Source organism: Nilaparvata lugens, chromosome 6 (assembly GCF_014356525.2).
Source record: "Nilaparvata lugens isolate BPH chromosome 6, ASM1435652v1, whole genome shotgun sequence".
Taxonomy (NCBI): domain Eukaryota; kingdom Metazoa; phylum Arthropoda; class Insecta; order Hemiptera; family Delphacidae; genus Nilaparvata; species Nilaparvata lugens.
Genome location: NC_052509.1, coordinates 49,079,501 through 49,100,701, shown reverse-complemented (window position 1 = coordinate 49,100,701; position 21,201 = coordinate 49,079,501). Strand labels below are relative to the sequence as shown.

The window sequence follows — 21,201 nt, the reverse complement described above, 5'->3', positions numbered from 1 at the left end:
ATGTTCAAATTTTTAGCATATGAAATAACAGTTCAAGAAATGAAATGACAAATTTATAGCAACTCTGAATTGTGTTATTAATTGCGCTATAATGATACCCCTGCCATTTAGCAGATAATCTTATCTCAGCTGGGGGACTCTAGCCTTTGCATGTTAAGCTGCGTACACATATACGCTCTTCCAACCCGCACCGAGCACGCTCCTCCCTCGTACCGCCCTCGTTCCTCCATCGAACCACAGTCGCGCCGCCCACGCACCCATCATGGACGTTACGGAAGATGTTAGATCTTCTCGCGTTCCCCGGTCGAACCATTGTTGCTCCCCGGTCGATCATCAATCGCTCTGCTGGAGTGACGTTCGGTTGCGGAGCAGAGCGAAAGTCTGTACGCACCTTTAGAAGAGACCATCATAAATATTAATATAATTTGTGCAAGAGCGCGCTTAATTATGCATAACCAAGTGTGCAGACGAGAAACGTACAATATCTGAAAAGAGCAAAGGGAACACTCACACTGTAAGCGTACACTTGGTTGCGTTCAGTGTGAACAACGTGTTTCAATAGAATTTTTCAAATTTTGTTTTTCGGGTCATGCATGATTCGATGTAAATTTGCACGTACCCATTCAATGTGATCATACCTTTATTCTCATGTATCAGGATATTATTCATATTATTACTGTTGTGACCAAGAATAAATCTTTCAAGTAGTATCCTACCAGAGCGTCAATAGACATATCACTGGTTTATTAGCACTATTGAAGAATATACATAGATTTTTCATGATATGACATGGTCATATCATGGTCATAACATGATATGACATGGTCATATCATGAAAAATCTATGTATATTCTTATTATGATATAAATAAAAAAAACTCTGATATCTCACTCTGCAACAAATTATTATTTACTCTGTATCGATCATCCATAACCCATAAAGAACACTTTACTTACCGGTACTTAGTTCCAATGAGTAAGATGTATTGCTCACGGTCTTGGATCAGGAAATCGTCAAATTTTTAAATTGTGTCAAACACAAACTCTCTTTGTTAAGAGTAGAAACAGATTAGATAAAAATTATTTTTATAAGTTACTGGATCAGGCTGAATATTGAAATCCTTTACTGAGTAAGCTATAGCAGTATAATCATTGATCACATATTTTCGTTTATAATAATATTGTTAGGAATACCGTACTGTATGTTCTGTTTTAATACTAAAGATAACCTACAATGCCAAAGTTTTCTATTTCAAGCCATTCTTGTTATGATTTGAGAAGAATTCTTATTCCAATGGTGACTTATATAATAAAGTGAGTGATATCCTACCAATTCACCTTTTCAAAAAAGTTATGTTTAATCTAAGAATTTCTTAAATCTTATAAAGCTATAAATATTAGCATACTACAAAAGCTGTGGTTGTAATTCCTCTCGTAGAAATTGAGCAATACTGTAATCAAAATTGAAAAAAAAAACAATAGGTAGGCCTAACTCAAAGCTCAAGCAACTCAACTTTACACTATATATTTTGACAATAATTGAAATACGTGTTTGAATTTGAAAAAGCTAATTCAAAACAAGGGTAACCTACAAATTGGTTAACCAATAACTAAGAATATTAAGATAACTCAATGATTACTATCCTTGAAATTCATGATGAAGGATAAAAATTGTATTGGTAAAATAAAACAACAACTCTTTATTCGAAAAAGTAGTTATCAGTTGAATTATTAATGTTTATTCATGAAAAATTCCATTCGACATAGGGATTTCAATGTAAACACGGGTTGAAGTGTACGCTTTTGAACAGCTGATCAGCTACCGGTAGCCAATAAAAAATGAAGAAAATACATTTCCATAAAAGTCTTAATTATTATGAAATAAAAAGTAAATTTTATGAATAAATCAAATTTGAATCAAGGCTCTCTTCAATTTCTATAAGTTCCTACTATTGCTTGAGTTTTTATAAAAAATCAAAACAAATTTGAAATCATAGTTTCCATGATTCTGTTTAAATAATGTTAGTGCCAAAACATGAATTTTGGTGAATTTGAAAATGCCGCTCTAGAATGTAACTTGTTTCTGAGCATGCTGGTATTGAACAAAGCATCAGCTGTGTGGATTTATATCGTCTCTCGTCTGTTCTCTGCTGTCTGCTCTGCTCTGAATGGTTTACTATATTTTGATTCACTATTCAATTTGAATAATTCTTTCAGTATTTTTACTTTACTTGTTAATTATCAATCTCATGGCTTTTAAAGCTGTATCATTTGTATTTAATACAGATAAACTTAATGTTTTTAGCAAATTATTTGAAACGAAATACAGAATGGGGTGTCTAAAATACTCTTGTTATTGATGTAGGCTAAATTAATATTCTATCTTGGGATTGCCAAGTTTAGTTCTTATCCGGTTCATTCATCTTCGTTGGTGAAGGTGAGTAAAAACTTCCCATTTTTCAGTATTCTCAATATTTTTTTATAGAGTAAGGTAACCTCAATCTTCAAAAGATTTCTACAGTACCAGTAGAAATATATTTGGCTACCGTTATCCTGAATCGGTCAGTTTATTTGTTTTTTAGAATATTTTATCATGATATCAGGTACTAAATTTAAATTCTATATGTTTTTATTTTAAAAAGATAAAACAAGATTTGAAATCTCTGTAAAAAAGAAGGCATAGTGGAAATAATGTAATCCTGGTTAACTTATCCAAGATATTGATAAGCTCAAATATTAAAAATTATTATATATAATCTAATTAGAATGTTAACTTAAATTCAAATAAAGAACGTGTACTTTTATATAATAGGATTTTTTCGATTACGTTACTATTGTAACTTGATCAAACCTTAGTCTTGCCATAATGTAAAATTATTGAAAATAATGTAAGCTTTCTAGAAAGTTAAATTTTTGGCTTTCATATAGATAGTTTTCCCCTTCTGTTTACTCCATCTTTAGACCCACTTATAACATTAGAAAATGATTATTGTTTTTAGGAGTACCAGTCCAATGGCTGTAAAGATTTTAGACGAATCACACTTAGCCATCAGTGCAATAGTCACTGTGGCTATGCAATTGATATTCTTTGGAATCGCCGCAGGCTACGAGTATGATAAAGTGGCTGATTTCGCTGGAGGAACAAATTTTATTATTATCGCTCTTTTAACCTTCTTTCTTGGACAAAACTCATTTAAACCGGTAAGTTATTCCATTTCCAACTATCTTATTTACCTATTTTAAAGTATGGAACTAATAATGCTCGATCATAGTCGTAAGAAAATTTTGTAACCATACAATTTTAAAGTCTCAAATAACTCTGAAGAAATCAATAGTGCTTCTTCTCTATTCTGTTCTTTTCTCAATAGAGTATTTCAATATTTACGATTGCTATTAGGTACTTCCGATTTCAATCGCATTGTAACACATATATTATGTAAATCACCTCTAGCACAATACTTACTGCCAGGGCCTTCTACATCTAAGTCGACATTAGGCCACACCAACAAAAAGCCACCAGGTGGATCTATCCTGAGCATCTCCTTCAGTAGCTCCAAGCCTCTCTATATTGCACTTGACTTGTTACCACTATCTCTGTCTGGGTCATCCACGAGATCGCTTTCCTAGGAGACTGGGTGCTAACACTTTCTTAATTTTGAGTTCTTCTTTAATACAATATATCTTGTGATGAGTAAAATCACAGAATTAATAATAGCATTATTATTAATTAAGAATTAATTATAGGAGATTTCTCTGGTAAAATTAAGACCTCATGGACCAAGAAACTTGAAATACATATTTCTATGTCAATGTTATCCAATTTCTTATTCAAGTTATACATTCATTTCATAAGATTTCATCAATTTCTCTTATTGCGTCTGTTGCGTCTCATTCGTCTTAATCAATTTCTCATTCTCAGTTGCGTCTTATCCAAACTTCCAAAGTCAATTTACATTATTATATTATGCCAAGAAGCTTCTAAATACGGTCATATTCTATTATATGGTAGTGAGATTCACTTGAAACCGAGCATTGGTGAAATGGGAGGCATTGATGCTGTTTATAAGAATTTTTACAGTTCGTTTTCAATTGTATCTCACTAGTACAGGTTTTGAGGAAACGATAAATTTAGAGTTAAGAGATATGAATCTAAAATTAATGCAAGCAAAAGACAAGAACATTTTTCTAAGCTAGTTGTCAATCAAAAAATTATCTATTTTTATTTATAAGATATATTATTATTTATTTTTGCAATTATTCGCAGAGCTATGATAGTCGCCAGCTAATGGTGACAGCGTTTGTGTGCCTGTGGGGATTCCGGCTCTCCTGCTACCTTCTCTACCGCATTGTGCAGATCGGACGAGATGCTAAATTTGACGACAGACGGAGCAACACTATTCGATTTGCCGTCTTCTGGACGTTTCAGGTAACTTTATAACTCAACCTAGCAAATTCAGACTAAAATAGAATAAAATAGCATATATTTAGGGTATTGTGCATTTTTTCATATTAATATTATTCATGCATATTTATTATGAATCTATCTAAATAAAAATCGAGCCTCAAATTTTGGCATTCAATAACTTTTTTATGTGTGCCACGATTTTGATGATTTTTTTAGTTGTGTTTGTTTTGTTCAGAAGCAGGTTTATGGCCGATCAAATTTATGATCCGACTTCAGGACTCTTCCCTACGGTCATTCTTAAAGTTTACATTTAATCCTTATGGGAGAGGATTTGTGAGCTGGCCACACACAGAAATAAAAATCAGCTGTTATAATCATTGTGTACGTTCTGTGTACAGTAAATTGTTCCAGTTCCAACCGTAAATTGTTCAATCACGTGACTAGTGCAAAATGTTCCCATGGAACGCCATTTCAAAATCGTTGGTTCAAGCTTTTGGCGCGCACATGTAAAGTTGATTTACACTAAACTGTGTCGTTTACTAGCTGCGTGAATGAAGAAAGGCTGTTTTACAAACCTACCGTCTAGAAAAGTGTAAATTTCTTTTATTCCATTACTCTCAAATTTTCTATCGAGAAAAATTCATTTAATGAATGGTTATCAAACATCATATTGTTGGTTATGTAATCTATGCTATGGTAAACAAACTATCAGTGCATGAGCAGAGAAGCAAGCAGACTACAATAATCGACCAATCAGAGCTCAGATAGTTGGAACCTGTTGGAACTGTACCAGGTCGGACAATTTACCACACTTCGACTGTGGGGCAGAAAGTTGGAGCTGGAACAGAATCTGTCAAAATTCCTCCCATGGAACGTGGAACTTTTTACTTGGTAAATTGTGAATCGGACAATTTACCACATTCCATGTACACAAAACGGGCCCATTGTGTCATCCAACAGCCGTCGGTAGATGTGTTTTTCTATTTTATTTCTGCTGATTCACAACATTTTAATAATAATGCCGCGGTACGAACGACGTCCTAACTTGGGAAATATATACGGGAAAGTCAGCAGCAAGGAGATATATTATTCAATTTCCCAGCAAGCTGCATTCAATCATATCTAAAAATACAAACTGCTGTACAAATAAGCACTTAGGAAGTCCATATTGAGATATAAATGTAAATACTGATTGTTGGATAATTTTCATAAGAATATAGTGCATGATATAAAGCTAAGGCTAAGCACACCTCAGGAGGCGCGACTTGGTTATACAAAGTGTTGATCTTATGGCTGTTCCACGCCTTGTCCGATTCAGTGTGTGCGAGTTCTTCCATTCAAACCAATAAACAAGAAGCACCTGGATGCAAAATGCCGCATCGCGCCTACTCAGGTGTGCATCCAGCTAAAGTTTGTCATGAGATGCATTAACTAACTTTTTGGCGATACGAAGTTCGCCGGGCAAGCCAGTTTTCTAATATTTATTCATTCGTACATATTTCTCACATTGGTTCTGGTTCTGCATAGGCCTACTATGAAAATACCAGTACGTAACAATAAAAATAAGAAAATCATATAGTTGCAGTAACTCTTGATGAGTAATAATTAATAAAATAGGTCAAAGTTAAAAAGTTCTTTGTTGAACAATATTATAAAATCATAATTCACACTACATTTTTCCGTAGTATTGGGACACTCAAAGATTAGAATTTTTCAAATAGATTACTGTAATACAGGAGGGTCCAAAATAAGGTACATACACTCTTGATAAGGCACTGGCAGTTGTTACAGTTTGCATTTGGACTACTGAAGCCATACTACCTGTTGATTAGACATCGAACTGCAGTACCAAAAGTAAGGTCTACTAAGTTACACAGAACAGACGTGACGCAGAGAGGCACGCCTACGCCACGTCTCACTGCTGTATGTCGTGGTCCACAGGAACGGACACGCCAATTGATCAAAATGAGAAGGGCCAAAAAATGTTCAATTGAATAGGATCGAAATGAAATGCCACTATCTCGCCCATCTGGCGTGCATTGCATATGCCATGCCAGCGCCACGTCCGTGTCATGTCTTTGCCCAACGTCCGTTCTGTGTGAATTGGGCCTTACTTTTGGTATTGCGGTTCGATGTCTCGTCAACAGGTAGTGTGGCATGAATAGTCCACATGCAAACTGTAACAACTATCAGTGCGTTACCAGGATATTCACTGTCAAAGAGTGTATACATTTTTTTTTTTTTGGACCCCTTTGTATATACTGACATTACACTACATCAAACATGCTGACACTACTAACTATATCACAATAGTAAAATAACAATATGGAAAAATATTCATTGAATTTTTCTAGATATTATGATTAGAAAAATTATTGATCAATTTTAACATGGAATGCAAATTGAAATTCGATTCTTGTATGTTATATCTAGATAAATCAGCGGATTTCAAAGATGTAACTGTACATTCTTGGAAAAGGATGTTCATTAACACTCTACTGAAAGAGAGTGTGAAGAAAATGAGTAAGCACATGTACATCAGTGATTGATGATAAGAACTTCTTTGAACCACCGAGTAACTCTTTCAGGAGGAAACTAGAAGAAGGAGGAATCCCAGAATAATATTATTTGTGACCCTTTTTTAAAAGCGTCAGTCTCTGAAATATTTCATTATATTGTACTGTTTTTCTGAAATATTTTCATTTTTCGTCTACTTCCAGGCAATCTGGGTGTTCGTGGTGAGCCTGCCTGTGATTTTCATCAACGCGCCGCACAATTCGATATCTCGCGGAGCTCCCAAAACGATGACACCACTCGACTCCACTGGCACCGGCATGTTCTTCACCGGTCTCATCATCGAAACCTACGCCGACCTCCAGAAGTTCTCATTTCGTCAAGATCCGGCCAATAAGGGCAAATGGTGTAACGATGGTGAGACGATTTCCCTTCTTCTTTTCTGTTATCTCTAAGGGATATTCCCATTAATCACACTTGACGATTAGTTGGATCTTGCTGACATTTCCTGATGTAAAAAATGTATGAACTCTATTTTTGGGTTCTGAAATGGATGGAGAGGTTTTAAAACTGACAGTTCCAATTTGAAATTATTCAACTTTCAACTATCGTCTGTGCAAATCTTAAAGTCGTCACACACGCAGCTACGTGTAGCTAGGAATACGTCTTCGGAAGACGTAGTCGTCCTATCTCCCAATGTTACTAAAATGGTGAACGGAATGGATCGCATAGCGTGAATTCAACATTGGGAGATAGGACGACTACGTCTTCCGAAGACGTATTCCTAGCTACACGTAGCTGCGTGTGTGACGACTTTAAGATTTGCAGCATTGCAATTACAATACAATTACAGAACACAAATTTCACAAAAGCCAGAAAGCCCCTGAGCTAATTGTGTGAGAGCGTAGGTCATTTTGCTAGAACCAACAGAAAAACGGCAACTGTGTGTTCCTATTATTGTAAGAAATAACATTGGCCATAAAGCAATGTGCTGTAAACTAAGGTTTGCACAGACTATTGTTTGCTCTAAGCCTAACAATGTTTCCACAGGGAGAAACTGAACGTTTACTATAATAGGATAGAAAATTATCTCGAGTGTGATAGAAGGATAATATGGAAATCATATTGAAACTCATTATTGTCTTTAGTTGACAAATGGTGAACTTTTGTATACCTATAAATCAATCAATGAATAGGCTATCTCGTGATTAAGTGGTAGAGTGGACATTTCTGTCCAAACTTGACATTGCCATTAATTGAAGAGGACATTCTATACTACTATTTTAATTTATACTATTCGAATTCATTTGAATCAATCAAATACTCAGGATTTGCGTTAAAATTCGCGTCATAAATTTACGTTAATAGATTAGGAATTTTTAAATACATTATCTTAATTCTTAGATAGTATTCTTAGGCGCGGATCCAGGGAGGGGCGACCGGGGCAATCGCTCCCCCCCCCCACTTTTCCAAGTGGTGTTTGAAAAAAATGTTGAGGGTGCAGAAATAAGTATCATAAATCAACAAATCAAAAATCTAATCAATATTAAAAAATAAAGCTCTTAAAAATGCTGTTTGCAATAATTGAAAAATTCATCAATTTTTTGGGTGGGGGAGTCGAACGTGTAAGGGTCCTCCGGACGACCACCCCAATCGGCACCCCCAGGTCAGAGTCCTGAACTTTTAAAATACAGTATTGCTAAAAATCTATTATAATATTTCAATACAAAATTAAATCACTTTTACTGTTCTAATAAAACTTTAACACGTTGGTGCATTATTTTAATGAGCAATTTATTGTCTAAACTGTGATCATCTCTGATTTGGTAAAATTGTAATGCTTTGCTAATCTTCTTGTAATGCTTTTTTTGAAGTCTACATGATATTAATTTGGTTTCAATTCAACAGGACTATGGCAAATGTCGAGGCATCCGAATTATTTCGGTGAAATTCTTTTGTGGTGGGGAATATTCGTGATCTCGTTGAATGTGATCGAGGGAGAGGAGTGGGCCGTTATTGCCAGTCCATTGTTCACAACTCTCATAATTCTGTTCATCTCTGGGATGCCTCCTCTTGAGCGCTCCTCCGACTTCAAATATAGAAGGTAAACCTCATTGCTCTTATTTCCTCAAAACCTTTGAAACATTATTTATTTTTAGCTCCAATGATAGAAGAAAATGTTCTAAACATGGGTCTAATACTATTAATTGTGTATAAAAATAATGCTGCAGTGAAATTGAGATTCACTTTAAACTGACATTCCAAAATACCGTTGTTGTTTGGATGTTTTACAAAATCCAAAATATGTAGAAACAATCTTCCTTGTCACTGATTCCTAGTCTTCCTATATTCTTAGTCTATATTATGTAAATTCATCAATCATTTTGCTGTATTGTAAGCTATTGTATATAAGTATATAAGACAGTATATATTGCAATCTACATAAATATAATAATAATAATAATAAATACATTTATTCTTCCAATTTATACATTACACATAATCGAAAATTTTGAATAGTAGAGAAGATATATCACAACAAAAATCTTGCAAATTATAAAAATAAAGATAATAAAATAATACAATTACACGTTGTACAAAAAAATCACAATAACTCATTTACATCAAAAGAAGAATAAATAATTTCAAGTACCCCGAGGACTAAAAGTCCTGTTTGGGACACCATCATATTTTTAATCAAGAAAAAAGCAATGAACTATTTTGCTGAGTCGGAACTTGCATAATATGACTGGGTAAGGAATTTTAGTTTGGATTATACATGTATATTAACATTTTAATCCACTTTCCCTCATTTGAAAAGAATAACAAACAATCAATGCACATTCCAAGCAATTAGCATAATTAATAAATTCCATTTTATAAATTTCCGTCCATAATGATCAACATTATAGGAAAACAACTCATGTAGCTTGAATAATAATATTATCTTCACACAATTTCCAAGAGAGAAAGAAGACATTCATCCAATGAAACCCGCAAATTCATATCTATTCTACTCTTGAAAATAAACTCTCCACATCATTTTGTAATAGAAGCCAAGCTTTTACTTCATTTCAAAAATGTTTCCTATTATAGATTTGCTTCAATTCTACCGGCAAGTTGTTGAATGTTCGGGGGGCTACATACAAGTAAAATCTTCGGAATATTTCCTTATATGGTCGCGGAGGTATCAGCATGTCCCCTAATCTCAAGTCCTGTCTCCTGCCCCGCTCTATTCCTAAATTTGTTCCTCTTTCTCCTCCAAATCTTAGAATAGTTTAAAAAATGGGTATCTGAGAGGGAGCAAATTCCAGCGTCTAAATATAGCCAAAGACGAATGTATCATAGGTTTTTTATCCATTACTTTGACAATGTGCTTTTGTCCCACTATTAAAGGATTGATAATGGAAAAATAAGTACCTCCCCAAGCCACCACTCCATATGACAATCTACTTTCTACAGTGGCATAGTAAATCATTTTTAACACATCATTTGGGCATAGATTTCCAAGAAAATAAAACTCCCTACATGCTATGAAGAGTTGTTTTTTCACGTTCTCAATATGTTCCTCCCAACGCAACCTTGAATCAAGAAGAACACCCAGGTATTTCATTGAAGATGTACTCTCCACCACTTTACAGTTGCAGTTGCTTAGCATGCACATTGAAGAATGAGCTATGGCATTCAGATTGTCATTTTCATTTGGTCTTAAGTTGAATTGCATAAATTTTGTTTTGTTTATGTTGAGTGTAAGAGAATTTCTATCGAACCAGTAAGTGAGCGCTTTTAAATCTTTAGAAATATGTGTTTTAATATTTTCAATGGATTCAGCTACATAACTCAGAGCTGTGTCATCAGCATAAGTGGTAATATGTCCAGAAGCAGGTAACAAAATTACCCGGAATGATTGGTCAAATTCCCCAAAATTCTTCTCAATCACCCGGAATAAATTGCCGAAATCCCCGGAAAATCCTCGGAAATTATTTTGTATTTTTTTTTATTTCAAATTGACCGTTGAATGGAAACATCAATGATTTAAAACCATATATATTATTCTCATGAGTAGGTAATTGTATAAATGATAAGCCTAATAATGAGGACGCCATCTTGAATGGAATTAGATTTGCCGCTAATTTTGAATCACTCAAACTGAAGCATTGCCACAGAATTATTGTACAAATGTAATAAAATATTAGATATTCGTACTGTATATTCATAATTAATTTAGTGATTGAAGAAAATTTTCATTGATTCTGATGCAATATAATTATAGTCTATATATGTTGAGCTACAATGAAGCTGAGCAGCTGATAACTTGACGAAAAAAGCAAAATCTACTTTCCTTCAAGATGGCGGATTTAGAACGTACACGATTCTGATCGAGTGTGCTGGAGCCCCCGTTGCAGGAGCACAATTTTCAGTCATTTCCTATAAATCCATAAGATTACATGATTCAATGAATCTGTATGACCAGAGGTTATATTAGTAATGCCGTATCCACTTCTTGGCCCAATATGACGACCAGCCCCAGTGTGTTGATGGGTGATTTGCCAGCGCTGGCCTATCGTGAGGTCCACGTTATAATGGCAGTGGAGAAAGATAGGAGAAAAACGTTGCCGATCCTCTGCCTATCAATGCCTTCCATATACGGTTGCTGATACAGGTCTATTGATGTAATATGGTTCATTCTTGTTTAAAATAATCAATTATATTTTTATTAAGAAAGAAATTATATTTTTTAATAATGAGTTTTCATAATTAAGATGAAATATTCTGTTAATTATTAATTCTACATTGTTAAAAGACGATCTGGCAACAGAGCAAAGCGAGAAAGAGATAGCGCTATCCGCTTTGTTGAATGATAGACAAGGATAGCAATACCATTGTCAATCAAAAACTGCCATTATAACGTGGACCTCACTACTGTCATTATAGATGTAGACTTGACTGGGCCAGCGACAGGGCCAACATGTGGACTATTTTATAGTCGTAAAAGCAATAGCAGTAGTAGCCAACAATATTCCAGCCGACCATTCCAGCTTCATTCACTTCCATTAGTTCAGCAGCCGACATAACATTCATACAAGATAAAACATAAAATCCAATAAATCATCGAATCTAATGAGTTTATAGGCTATGTGTTCAAGCTGCAGCGATATCTTACTTCCTGTAAAATTATTATATTTACTGCAGAGTATTAAAATTTCATGTAATATATATATATATATATAATATATATATATATAATATATATATATATATATATAATATATATATATATATATATATATACCTTGTAGCACATAACAGAAGACACTTTAAAGTTTGTAATATAAATTGAAACAGGAGACACGATATAAATAGATTGAAAACACTTAAAAACTTACATTAGAAATGGGGGAAATTTTCGGAGACTGTGTCTCCTTTCTCAACCGAGAAGACTGCAGTTTTGAATCCAACGGTTGTGTGACCACAGAGTACGCACGGAGCCTCAATTGTAGCAGCAGAAACCACAGATTACACGTTGCAGACGGATGGAGAGAAAAAGGGTACAGATTCAGGAGACATTATGGGGTATTTAGGTGGCGGTTACAAACGGGATATTTAAGATTTGAGTGAGTTATGAATAAGGAAAGGTGTAGCTTATGAATTGATAGAAAAGATGAGATTACCATGGTTACCATGGCAATAAAAACAATGGAGATAACAAAATCAATACATAAAGCAAATCAAATCATATGAAGCAATATAATCGTATAAATCAAGCAATAGAGCGAATCAATACGCATAGATAACAAATTATTATTCTTAATCTAAAATTGAAAAAGAAAATACCCTGGAATGAAATTCAAGTCACTAACTTTCAAATAAAATGAGATATATCTATAATGCTTGAAGTTGATAGCTCCCTTTTAAGATGAGAAAAATCTGGACTATAAAAAAACAGTATAGTGTAACTATAAAAAATGAAGTCAGTCAGTGGATCACAAGTATAAATGAAAAATAACGTTAAATCAATCTTATTCTAAACACTATACTTTTTCAATTCAACCTTGAAATAACAGAATTGATTACTTATTTCCAAATAGTGCTTTCAACATTGCTGGTGTTGGCTCAAATTTTGTACATCCGCCTTCTTCAGTGATACTCTCTTTTGTAGTCATCAGGGATACAATAGTTCTAGTTTTTAGTCTGTTCCCATGTGTAGTTTTTATATTTTTCAGCATACTGAATACTCTTTCAACCGATGCATTTGAAAATGGTAGAACAAATAAGAGGCAAATAATTTTTTCAACTCTCCAAACAAAGGTTGACCAACAGAATTTTTAAGCAGAAACACTTTATTCCAGTAAACCACTGGAGGGAGAGTAGGGTCTAGACCATGGATTTCGAAGTCCAACAAAGCATGGTCTCTCCACTCCTGTTCAGCTTTTGATTTGTTGACAGTCTCCATCAAATTGCTGAATCTTTTGAAAACCTGCTCTAGGGATCCGACTTTAAGGGTTGGTGAAAATTCAGGATCGACAATTTCTATTATTGAGAAAATGTCGTCTTTGAAAACAAATCTCTTTTTGATTTGATTTACTGCTTTAATGTAAAAATTTTGAATTGTTTCAAAAAATCGATCTATTCCATTTCTTGGTACATCTGGATCATTTATAAGATTTGTTGCAGACTCTTGGACGTGTAATCCCAAGTAATTTTTTCTTTTGAGACAAAAAGGGTTCTGTTTGTATGATCAAATTCAAAAATATCCTGGTTCCTCACAGCACTCAGCTTCATGAAATTGCTCATCAATGTCTTTAAGAGACGTTGAACCTAAGGCTTTACTTTATATAAAAGGGGGCTTTCAACTTGAAACATAGTATTAAATTCTGTGAATAAACCAAGAACATAAAAATAAATTCTAGATATATTCTAGTGAATTTACTACCTATTGTCTGAATCATTTCCTCAGTTGTTTTTGACGGGTCATCAAAAACAGTTTGCCTTAGATAAGCTTCTAAGGCTGGATATTGAATGGTGATCACCAAACATCACATTTGTTGTGTCAGATGAAAATCCAAATAGATTCTGTATTGGTACATTATTTCCCTCCAATACATTTTCCAAACAAGCAACTAAATCTTCAGCATTTGAAAACACTGCTTCTTTCATTTCGAAAAATCTTGATCTAATTTCATTAATCCCATGATCAAAATATACCACAACAAATGCACATTGTTTAGTTGTACTTACATCAGTTGTCTCATCCATTATAATACTGAAGTAATTTCCTGGCCTACTAAGAATTGTATTCAATTGTTTTTTTTTTTTTTTAATTCAGAGCCTAAAGAATTATTTATCACTGCAGTCGCTTTGGTCCGGTGTTGTTTAAGACCCTGGGCGACCTTTGAATCAGGAAAAATATTGGGCATCAGTTGAACTAGGGAATCTATAGTTTGAATCGAAAAATTCTGCTCAGCTATGAAACCAGCTAATTTAACTTCTGCCCTCCTTTGCTGACTAGTTATTGCTTTATTTTCAACTAAGTCTTTAAGATCCAAGTTGCCTTCGACTTCCTTGTGTGCAAAAGATGTTTCTCAGACAAACTGTCCTGTGGATATCATTTTTATGTGATGTTATATGAATATCACAAATTTTGCAATAAGCTAATTCATGTTCACCAGCCTTCTTCTTAGATTTTTGCAGCCAATCCTTATATGCTGGAGTTTCCAACCATTTTGTTGAAAATTTGTTGTAATATTTCTTACCTTTTTTATTACCTTTCTTATATTGGACTGTTGTTGACTTTCTTGATGAATTTTCATCCTCTTCACTCCCACTGTCAGCAGCATGATCAACAGTTTCATTGACATCACTTGACAGCAATTGTTTTTTTTTTTTGGTATGACTCCTGATGGGCCTGGTTTTGCATCATCTTCCTCAGGGTTGATGATATCGCCTGAAGTGTTGTAATTTTTTCTGGAATGAATCTAGATGGACCTGGTTTTGTATGATCTTCCTGTGGAAAATAAAACATGTGGAATGAGTAAAATATTGCTTGTGGAACCATGGAAATGATAATATTCATTTATGCTGTTTAAAAGAGGATCTCTTGCAAAATGTTAAGATGTATAAGATTTTGAGCCAAAAATAATCATAGAATAATCTTCTTCCTCTTCTTCTACCAAAGGTCTCTGTATGGGAAACTTAATATAGCATGCAGGATCAATTTCATTAATTGGGTCTGGATCCATTATTCCTTGAAGCATGTTTTCTAAACAAGAATATCAATTTTATGGAAGTTTATTCTAGTTTTAAAAACTAAATCATAATTAAATTAGGTAAATACCTAAATCATAATAATGCATTATGGTTATTTCTTCACAATGGGATGAATTCCCTAGAATTTATATGTTTTCAAATATAAGTATGAAAAATCAAATATGTTTTGAAATGAACAATATCTTGGAGAATGAATCTTCTGAATCTAATTAATTATAATTTTATACACGCTTCACTACCTTTTATTACCAATTCGGAAATGGATCACTCAAGGATTTATAAACTCTAGGCGTTCATGTATCGAATTTTAAAAATGATCAAGAAAGATTTTCCTTGAAATTTATCCCAAAAACGGAAAAATAACGGAATGAAAATTCAAATTCCCCGGATTCCGGGGATTTCCCTTGAAATTGGCAACAGTGGACATGGACTGAAATAAAGTACTCAATCAATCAATTCCAATGTTTTCAAAAATCTCAATCAATAATCATCATTCATTAAATTCCCAATTTCAAGTCAATATCATGCAATTATCAGTCCACAAATGAAAATAATATTTTCTTATTGGTTTGCAGCAATCCAAAATACCGTCTGTACAAGCAGTCAACATCGCCACTGATTCCCATGCCACCAGCCATCTACTCCGAGGTACCGGGTGGACTCAAGTGCTTCCTCTGCTTCGAGTTCCCGCTCTACAATTGGCTGGACGAGAAAGAGCCGGCCCCGCCCCCCGTCGTAGTTCCAGCCAATAGCAACGCGTCTTAGCATCAACAGTCGGCGGTCGTCACTAGTGAACTGATCCGCCTCAGTAATGCCAACACTCCGCTGCTGAATAGCACCAGCGTCTAGCCAGTAGCGCCAACTCATCGATACTTAATAGCACTAGTGACCATTAAGTAATACCAACTTACCAATACTTGATAGCACTATTGTGTATGTTCTAATGCCAACTTACCGTTACTGAATAGCACTAGTGTCTAGGAAGTAATGCCTACATACCAGTACTAAATAGTAGGTACTAGTGTTAAGTGTATAATGCCAAAATTCAAAAGTTTGGTGGCCCTTTTCGAGGTGTAAAAATGCCAATATTGAACAGCCCTAGCGGCTAGGAAGAAATGCCAACTTACCAATACTGAATAGTATTACTTGTCAAATGAACAATGCCAAAATACAAATCCAAATGTAAAAGGTTGTTGGTCCGTTGCAAGGTGTAAACATACTGATATATAATATCACTAGTGCCTAGGAAGTAATGCCAACATACCAATACTGTATAGTACTAATGTAAGGCAGTAATGGAAAAATGGTAGAGGTTGACCCGTTTTATAACTATACAACCTGTTTAAACAGGTCGGTCATGATCAGTTCTGTTGTGGCACAACTACATGTGGAGATGAATATTACTAACAGGTGAAACCTATGATTGAGGCAGCAGAGTCCCGTCCAATTTGTTTATTGGTTTCTTAGGACTATCTCCTAGACCGAACAATGAGACAGCATCTGTAAATGGTTTTTAATATTCATACTTTTATTTGAGGAGAATTTTCTTATGGCATTTCAGCCATTGATTAATGAGCCAGTACACCTTGATCAAAATAAAGAGGTCTGAACTAAGAAATAGAAGACATTTTGTTCAATAACGAGTTCACGATTTCATAAATATTTTATTTCTTTGCTTCCTTATATTACAGATAAATATATATAAGTAGGCTACAGGCCAACTTCTTCCATTGTACTAATCTAGTCAGTTATGGCAACATACCAATTAATAGATACGGTATAGCACCAGTGAAGATCTATTCACTTCCTTTCATTGTACTGAGTGGTAGCTTGAGTAGGCCTATTATTTTCCCATTTTCATTTTTACCAGTAATCTGGAGAATCAATATGAATAATTCATTCTGTTTTAATTAATATAGGTAAGTATTGTGATGTGTTGAAACATGATTACCGTCGACCGGGGTGACTTTGTCCCACCTCGCGGAAAAATATTCAAATCAGTCAGACATTCAAATATTAAATCTCCAATCTATGTTATCCGAAATCGATTTTCAACATTGATAGCCGTAGCTCTGATTATTATCGAGGTTCTACAATCGATATCTTGATATATTAGTTGAATTATCGACATAAAACAAAACTGCTTGCTTCATATTGTGATTTCGTTGTCGGAAAACTTCCTATTAGAAAACCTATTTCTGAAAGATTCATGATATCGGCGAGTTCATATTAGTTTGACCTTTTTATTATATTTCAATTGGAATATCTATTAATATCTACAGTTGAACTGGTTATTACCAGTTAAATAGAACGAGGTCACTTTAAGGCTAAACTTGGGGTGACTTTGTCCCAGTATAAAAATTGCGAAATTATACAAATACAATTCAGAAAATGATAAATATTATGTATTCTACCTAATAAAACAAAATATTCACCTTGCTTGAGATTAAAACTATCTTAATATTCATTTTTAGCTGATTCTGCAGCTGGAGCCAACATGCCTCGACGCTAGAAAAGGATCTTTAGGCAGCAGAAACTAAAATATTTTGTGATTTTTTGAAGTAGATTTCATTTGTTTTCAATGTCATTATTCACTTTAAAGGTCAATAGTTGATTTCACTTTGTCTAATTCTTGAAAATGAACGTTTTTCCATATTTATCAAAGTGAGACAAAGTCACCTCAACCCCTGGTTGACATTGTCTCTAATTTCAAAAGAATATATCTTTATTGCGGGTTCGCAGTGGACTGTAACAGCGGTTTTCTCGTTCGGGTAGGCGGTAGCACGTTATTGTAATAAGAAATCACTTGCACTGGCTGGGGGGAAAACATGGGCCCATGTCGCAGCGAAGAGGTCGTACATTTATAAGTTCTTTCAAAGGGAGGAAAAATTGGTAGCGTTAGTGCACGTTTTAGAACAAGCCATCTTGACAAAGCGGAAACGGGCGAAGTAGTAGTGGGGAGTGGAACAAGCCGAGAGAGAGAGCAGTGCCATCTACAATGGGCTTGGGGCTATCATTGCGGCTGATGGCAGTGGCATGTTAGATGGCCATGGGTGAGCGCGGTTGATTCAAAACACACAGCCAACTTACCGACAGATATAAGAGGGAAACTGCCGAAGTTATATTGGCGGTAACATACCCCCCCCTCAAAAACGAACAGTTTTTCATAGCGGTGGAAACAATCTCCAGCGGGTCGGTGACAATACACAGTGAGAGCGTTGCACAAATGACCAGAAAGGTGGCGCAGACAGGAACAGTGGTGTAGCTAGGAGCAGCGGTGTAGACAATAACAATCCTCACGGATGTGAGCGAGGCGGTCTTCATGCGGTGTGTGCGGTAACTTGTAGAAGGTTTCAAATGATGCGGTGAACTTTGCGTATGTCTCGAACAATGTTCCCAGATGCGCATTTGATAGTGACTACACGTACTAGTCCATCTTTACCAGGGTGTAGCGCAATAATCCTGCCTAACGGCCAGCTGAGAGGAGAGGTGTTGACAGATTTGATTATGACCAAATCGTTAAGTTGCAAGTTTCTTTCAGCGGTTTTCCATTTTGTGCGATTGATCAAGGTGCATAGGTACTCCTTGGACCAGCGATTCCAGAAATATTGGGTCATTTGGTTTGTAAGTCTCCAGCGGCGTGCGACCAATAGTTCCTTCGTCTCTATGGGTTGCGGTGGTGCGGTAAGAGGTCTACCAATTAGGAAGTGCCCGGGAGTGAGCACGGAGGCAGCTTCAGCAGGTTCAGAGGACAATTCTGTAAGCGGTCGACTATTTAGAATACTTTCAATTCTAACGAAAATGGTGTCATACTCTTCGTATGTAAGAGCTGTGTCCCCAATACAGCGGTGTAGCAGTGTTTTGGCGGATTTGACGGCGGCTTCCCATATGCCTCCTTGATGCGGAGCATAAGGGGGAATGAACTTCCAGTTTATGCCGTAGTTAGACAGAAAGCACTTCACTTCAGAGGGCATCGTCTTCAAGAGTTTTTCTAACTCATACATTTTTCTTGCGGCGGATGTGAAAGTCTTAGCGTTGTCTGAAAACAGAGTGTGCGGCGCACCTCTGCGGGCAATAAATCGGTGTAGAGCGGCGATGAAGTTGTTGACAGACATCGAGGACAGGAACTCTAGATGAGTAGCTTTGGTGGTCAAACATACAAATATGCACAGATAACCTTTTGTTGTTTGTGTGCGTTTCAATAAAGATGTTTTGCATGAGAAAGGACCAGCAAAGTCCAAGCCAGTTAAATTGAATGGTCTATTGGCGGTGACTCGTTCAGCAGGTAGCGGGGCCATACGTTGCTGTAGGTTGGTGCGGCAAAAGCGGTTACAAATGACACATTGATGTATTATGCGGCGAACTTGATTGCGGGCAGAGATTATCCAATACTGTTGGCAAACAGCTGCTTGTGTGGTGCGGGGACCGGCATGACAATTTTGAAGATGTATGTGTCGAATGATGAGTGAGGATACATGCTCATTTTTCGGCAGCAATAATGGATTTCTAGCTTCACTAGAAATCGGAGCGTGCTCAAGACGACCAGATAAGCGTATCAAATCGTAATCATCAATGTACGGTTGCAACGTTAGTAGATGCTTAGGACATTTTCCAGCTTTCAACTCTGTTATTTCCTTCTGAAATTTATCCCGTTGCACAACATGAACAATGAGTTTTCTAGCTATTTCAGCTTCACAGGCGGTGGTGTCAATTGAGGCAGGCGTTTCACAGGTTTCAATCTGTTTGACTATTTTGCAGCGATATTCATAACGGGCTGGTTTGATGCGGTTGACAAATCTTAGTATGTAGACAAAAATACGACATAGCTTTCCAAATTTGGATACACGTTCTATAGCGGTATACAAACGATTCTCAATTGGTTCTTCAACAGTAGCGAGAATGTACAGCGGGTTAGTTTTCATCTCAGGTACAATGTTGGAAACAAGATGATTGGACACGGGAAAGTCAGTGGCGAGACAACGAAACGCATTGGTAGTGTGCCACCAATCATGGCAGGAGACGATTTCAGCGGGAGTCAAGCCTCTCGAAGCAATATCTGCACAGTTGTTAGCAGAAGTAACGTGATGCCATGACTCAAGTTTTGTTAACTGAGTAATTTGCTGTACTCTGTTGGCAACAAAAATCTGCAATTTGTATGTGGGTGTGTTGATCCAATCCAAGGCAGTCTTGGAATCGGTGTAGAGTCGAATTTCTTGTAAATCATATTCGGACAGCGTAGGTAAGATGGCGGATAGTAAACGAGCAAGCAGCAAACAACCCATCAATTCCAGGCGTGGAATTGTCATAGTTTTCAGCGGGGCGACATGACTTTTGGCGGCTATGAGACGGCAGTTAACATATCTATTTTCAGTCTCTTCATGAATATATATACAAGCAGCAAACCCCTTTTCGGAGGCATCGGCGAATCCAAGCAGCCGGGTAGTAGAGCGGTTACAGGCGAGTAAACGCGGGATTACAACATTGTCCAAACGGGAAATTTCAGCGGTAATCAGCTCCCAATGAGCTCGAAGTGAGGCTGGAACCTCAGTGTCCCAAGCTAATTGCTGAGACCACAGCGTGCGCATGAATAGCTTGAACAGCATTATGAGAGGAGTGAGCCACCCAAGGGGGTCGTAGACTCGAGCGATGAATGATAGAACGGTTCTTTTAGTGATTTGCCCATTAAAAGGAGAAATGAAATAGCGAAAGTTGTCCGCGAGCGGGCTGTAGACAATTCCAAGAACTTTTGCAGTAGCGTTGTCATCAAACATACAATCTTGATTTTCCAAAAATTCTGCAGGCAAGTTAGCGATCAATTCAGGAGTATTAGAGTTCCATTTCCGAAGTTCAAAGGAGCCAAGCGACAATAACTCAATCAGTTCAGAAATAAGCGTTTGTGCTCAGAAAAATTGTTACTTCCTCCCAGCAGGTCATCAACATAAGTTTGACTTGTTAAAACTTTACTTGCCAGAGGGAATGCTTCTCCTTCATCCTTGACAAGTTGTTGCAATGTGC

The 21,201-nt window shown here is 36.0% G+C and overlaps 2 protein-coding genes across 2 annotated transcripts; one reads left to right on the top strand and one right to left on the bottom strand.

Annotated features, from left to right (window-relative positions):
* The first annotated feature begins 2,133 nt into the window (after window positions 1-2,133).
* LOC111053431 lies at window positions 2,134-17,564 on the top strand. Its single transcript, XM_039431027.1, has 6 exons — window positions 2,134-2,436; window positions 2,999-3,200; window positions 4,264-4,425; window positions 7,125-7,335; window positions 8,827-9,022; window positions 15,762-17,564. The coding sequence occupies exons 2-6, from the start codon at window positions 3,012-3,014 to the stop codon at window positions 15,949-15,951; spliced, it is 948 nt and encodes a 315-aa protein (XP_039286961.1). The 5' UTR covers window positions 2,134-2,436; window positions 2,999-3,011; the 3' UTR covers window positions 15,952-17,564.
* A 975-nt stretch (window positions 17,565-18,539) lies between these two features.
* LOC111045763 lies at window positions 18,540-20,789 on the bottom strand. Its single transcript, XM_022331216.2, has one exon. It carries the CDS (start codon window positions 20,787-20,789, stop codon window positions 18,540-18,542), a length of 2,250 nt encoding a protein of 749 aa, XP_022186908.2.
* Between the last annotated feature and the right edge of the window lie 412 nt (window positions 20,790-21,201).

Bases quoted from the DNA above. Each gene is read 5' to 3' on its own strand.
- LOC111053431 (XM_039431027.1), top strand. From the start codon at position 3,012: ATGGCTGTAAAGATTTTAGACGAATCACACTTAGCCATCAGTGCAATA. The intron at 4,426-7,124 runs GTAACTTTATAA...GTCTACTTCCAG, and splicing joins CCGTCTTCTGGACGTTTCAG to GCAATCTGGGTGTTCGTGGT. The intron at 9,023-15,761 runs GTAAACCTCATT...ATTGGTTTGCAG, and splicing joins TCCGACTTCAAATATAGAAG to CAATCCAAAATACCGTCTGT.
- LOC111045763 (XM_022331216.2), bottom strand. From the start codon at position 20,789: ATGCTGTTCAAGCTATTCATGCGCACGCTGTGGTCTCAGCAATTAGCT.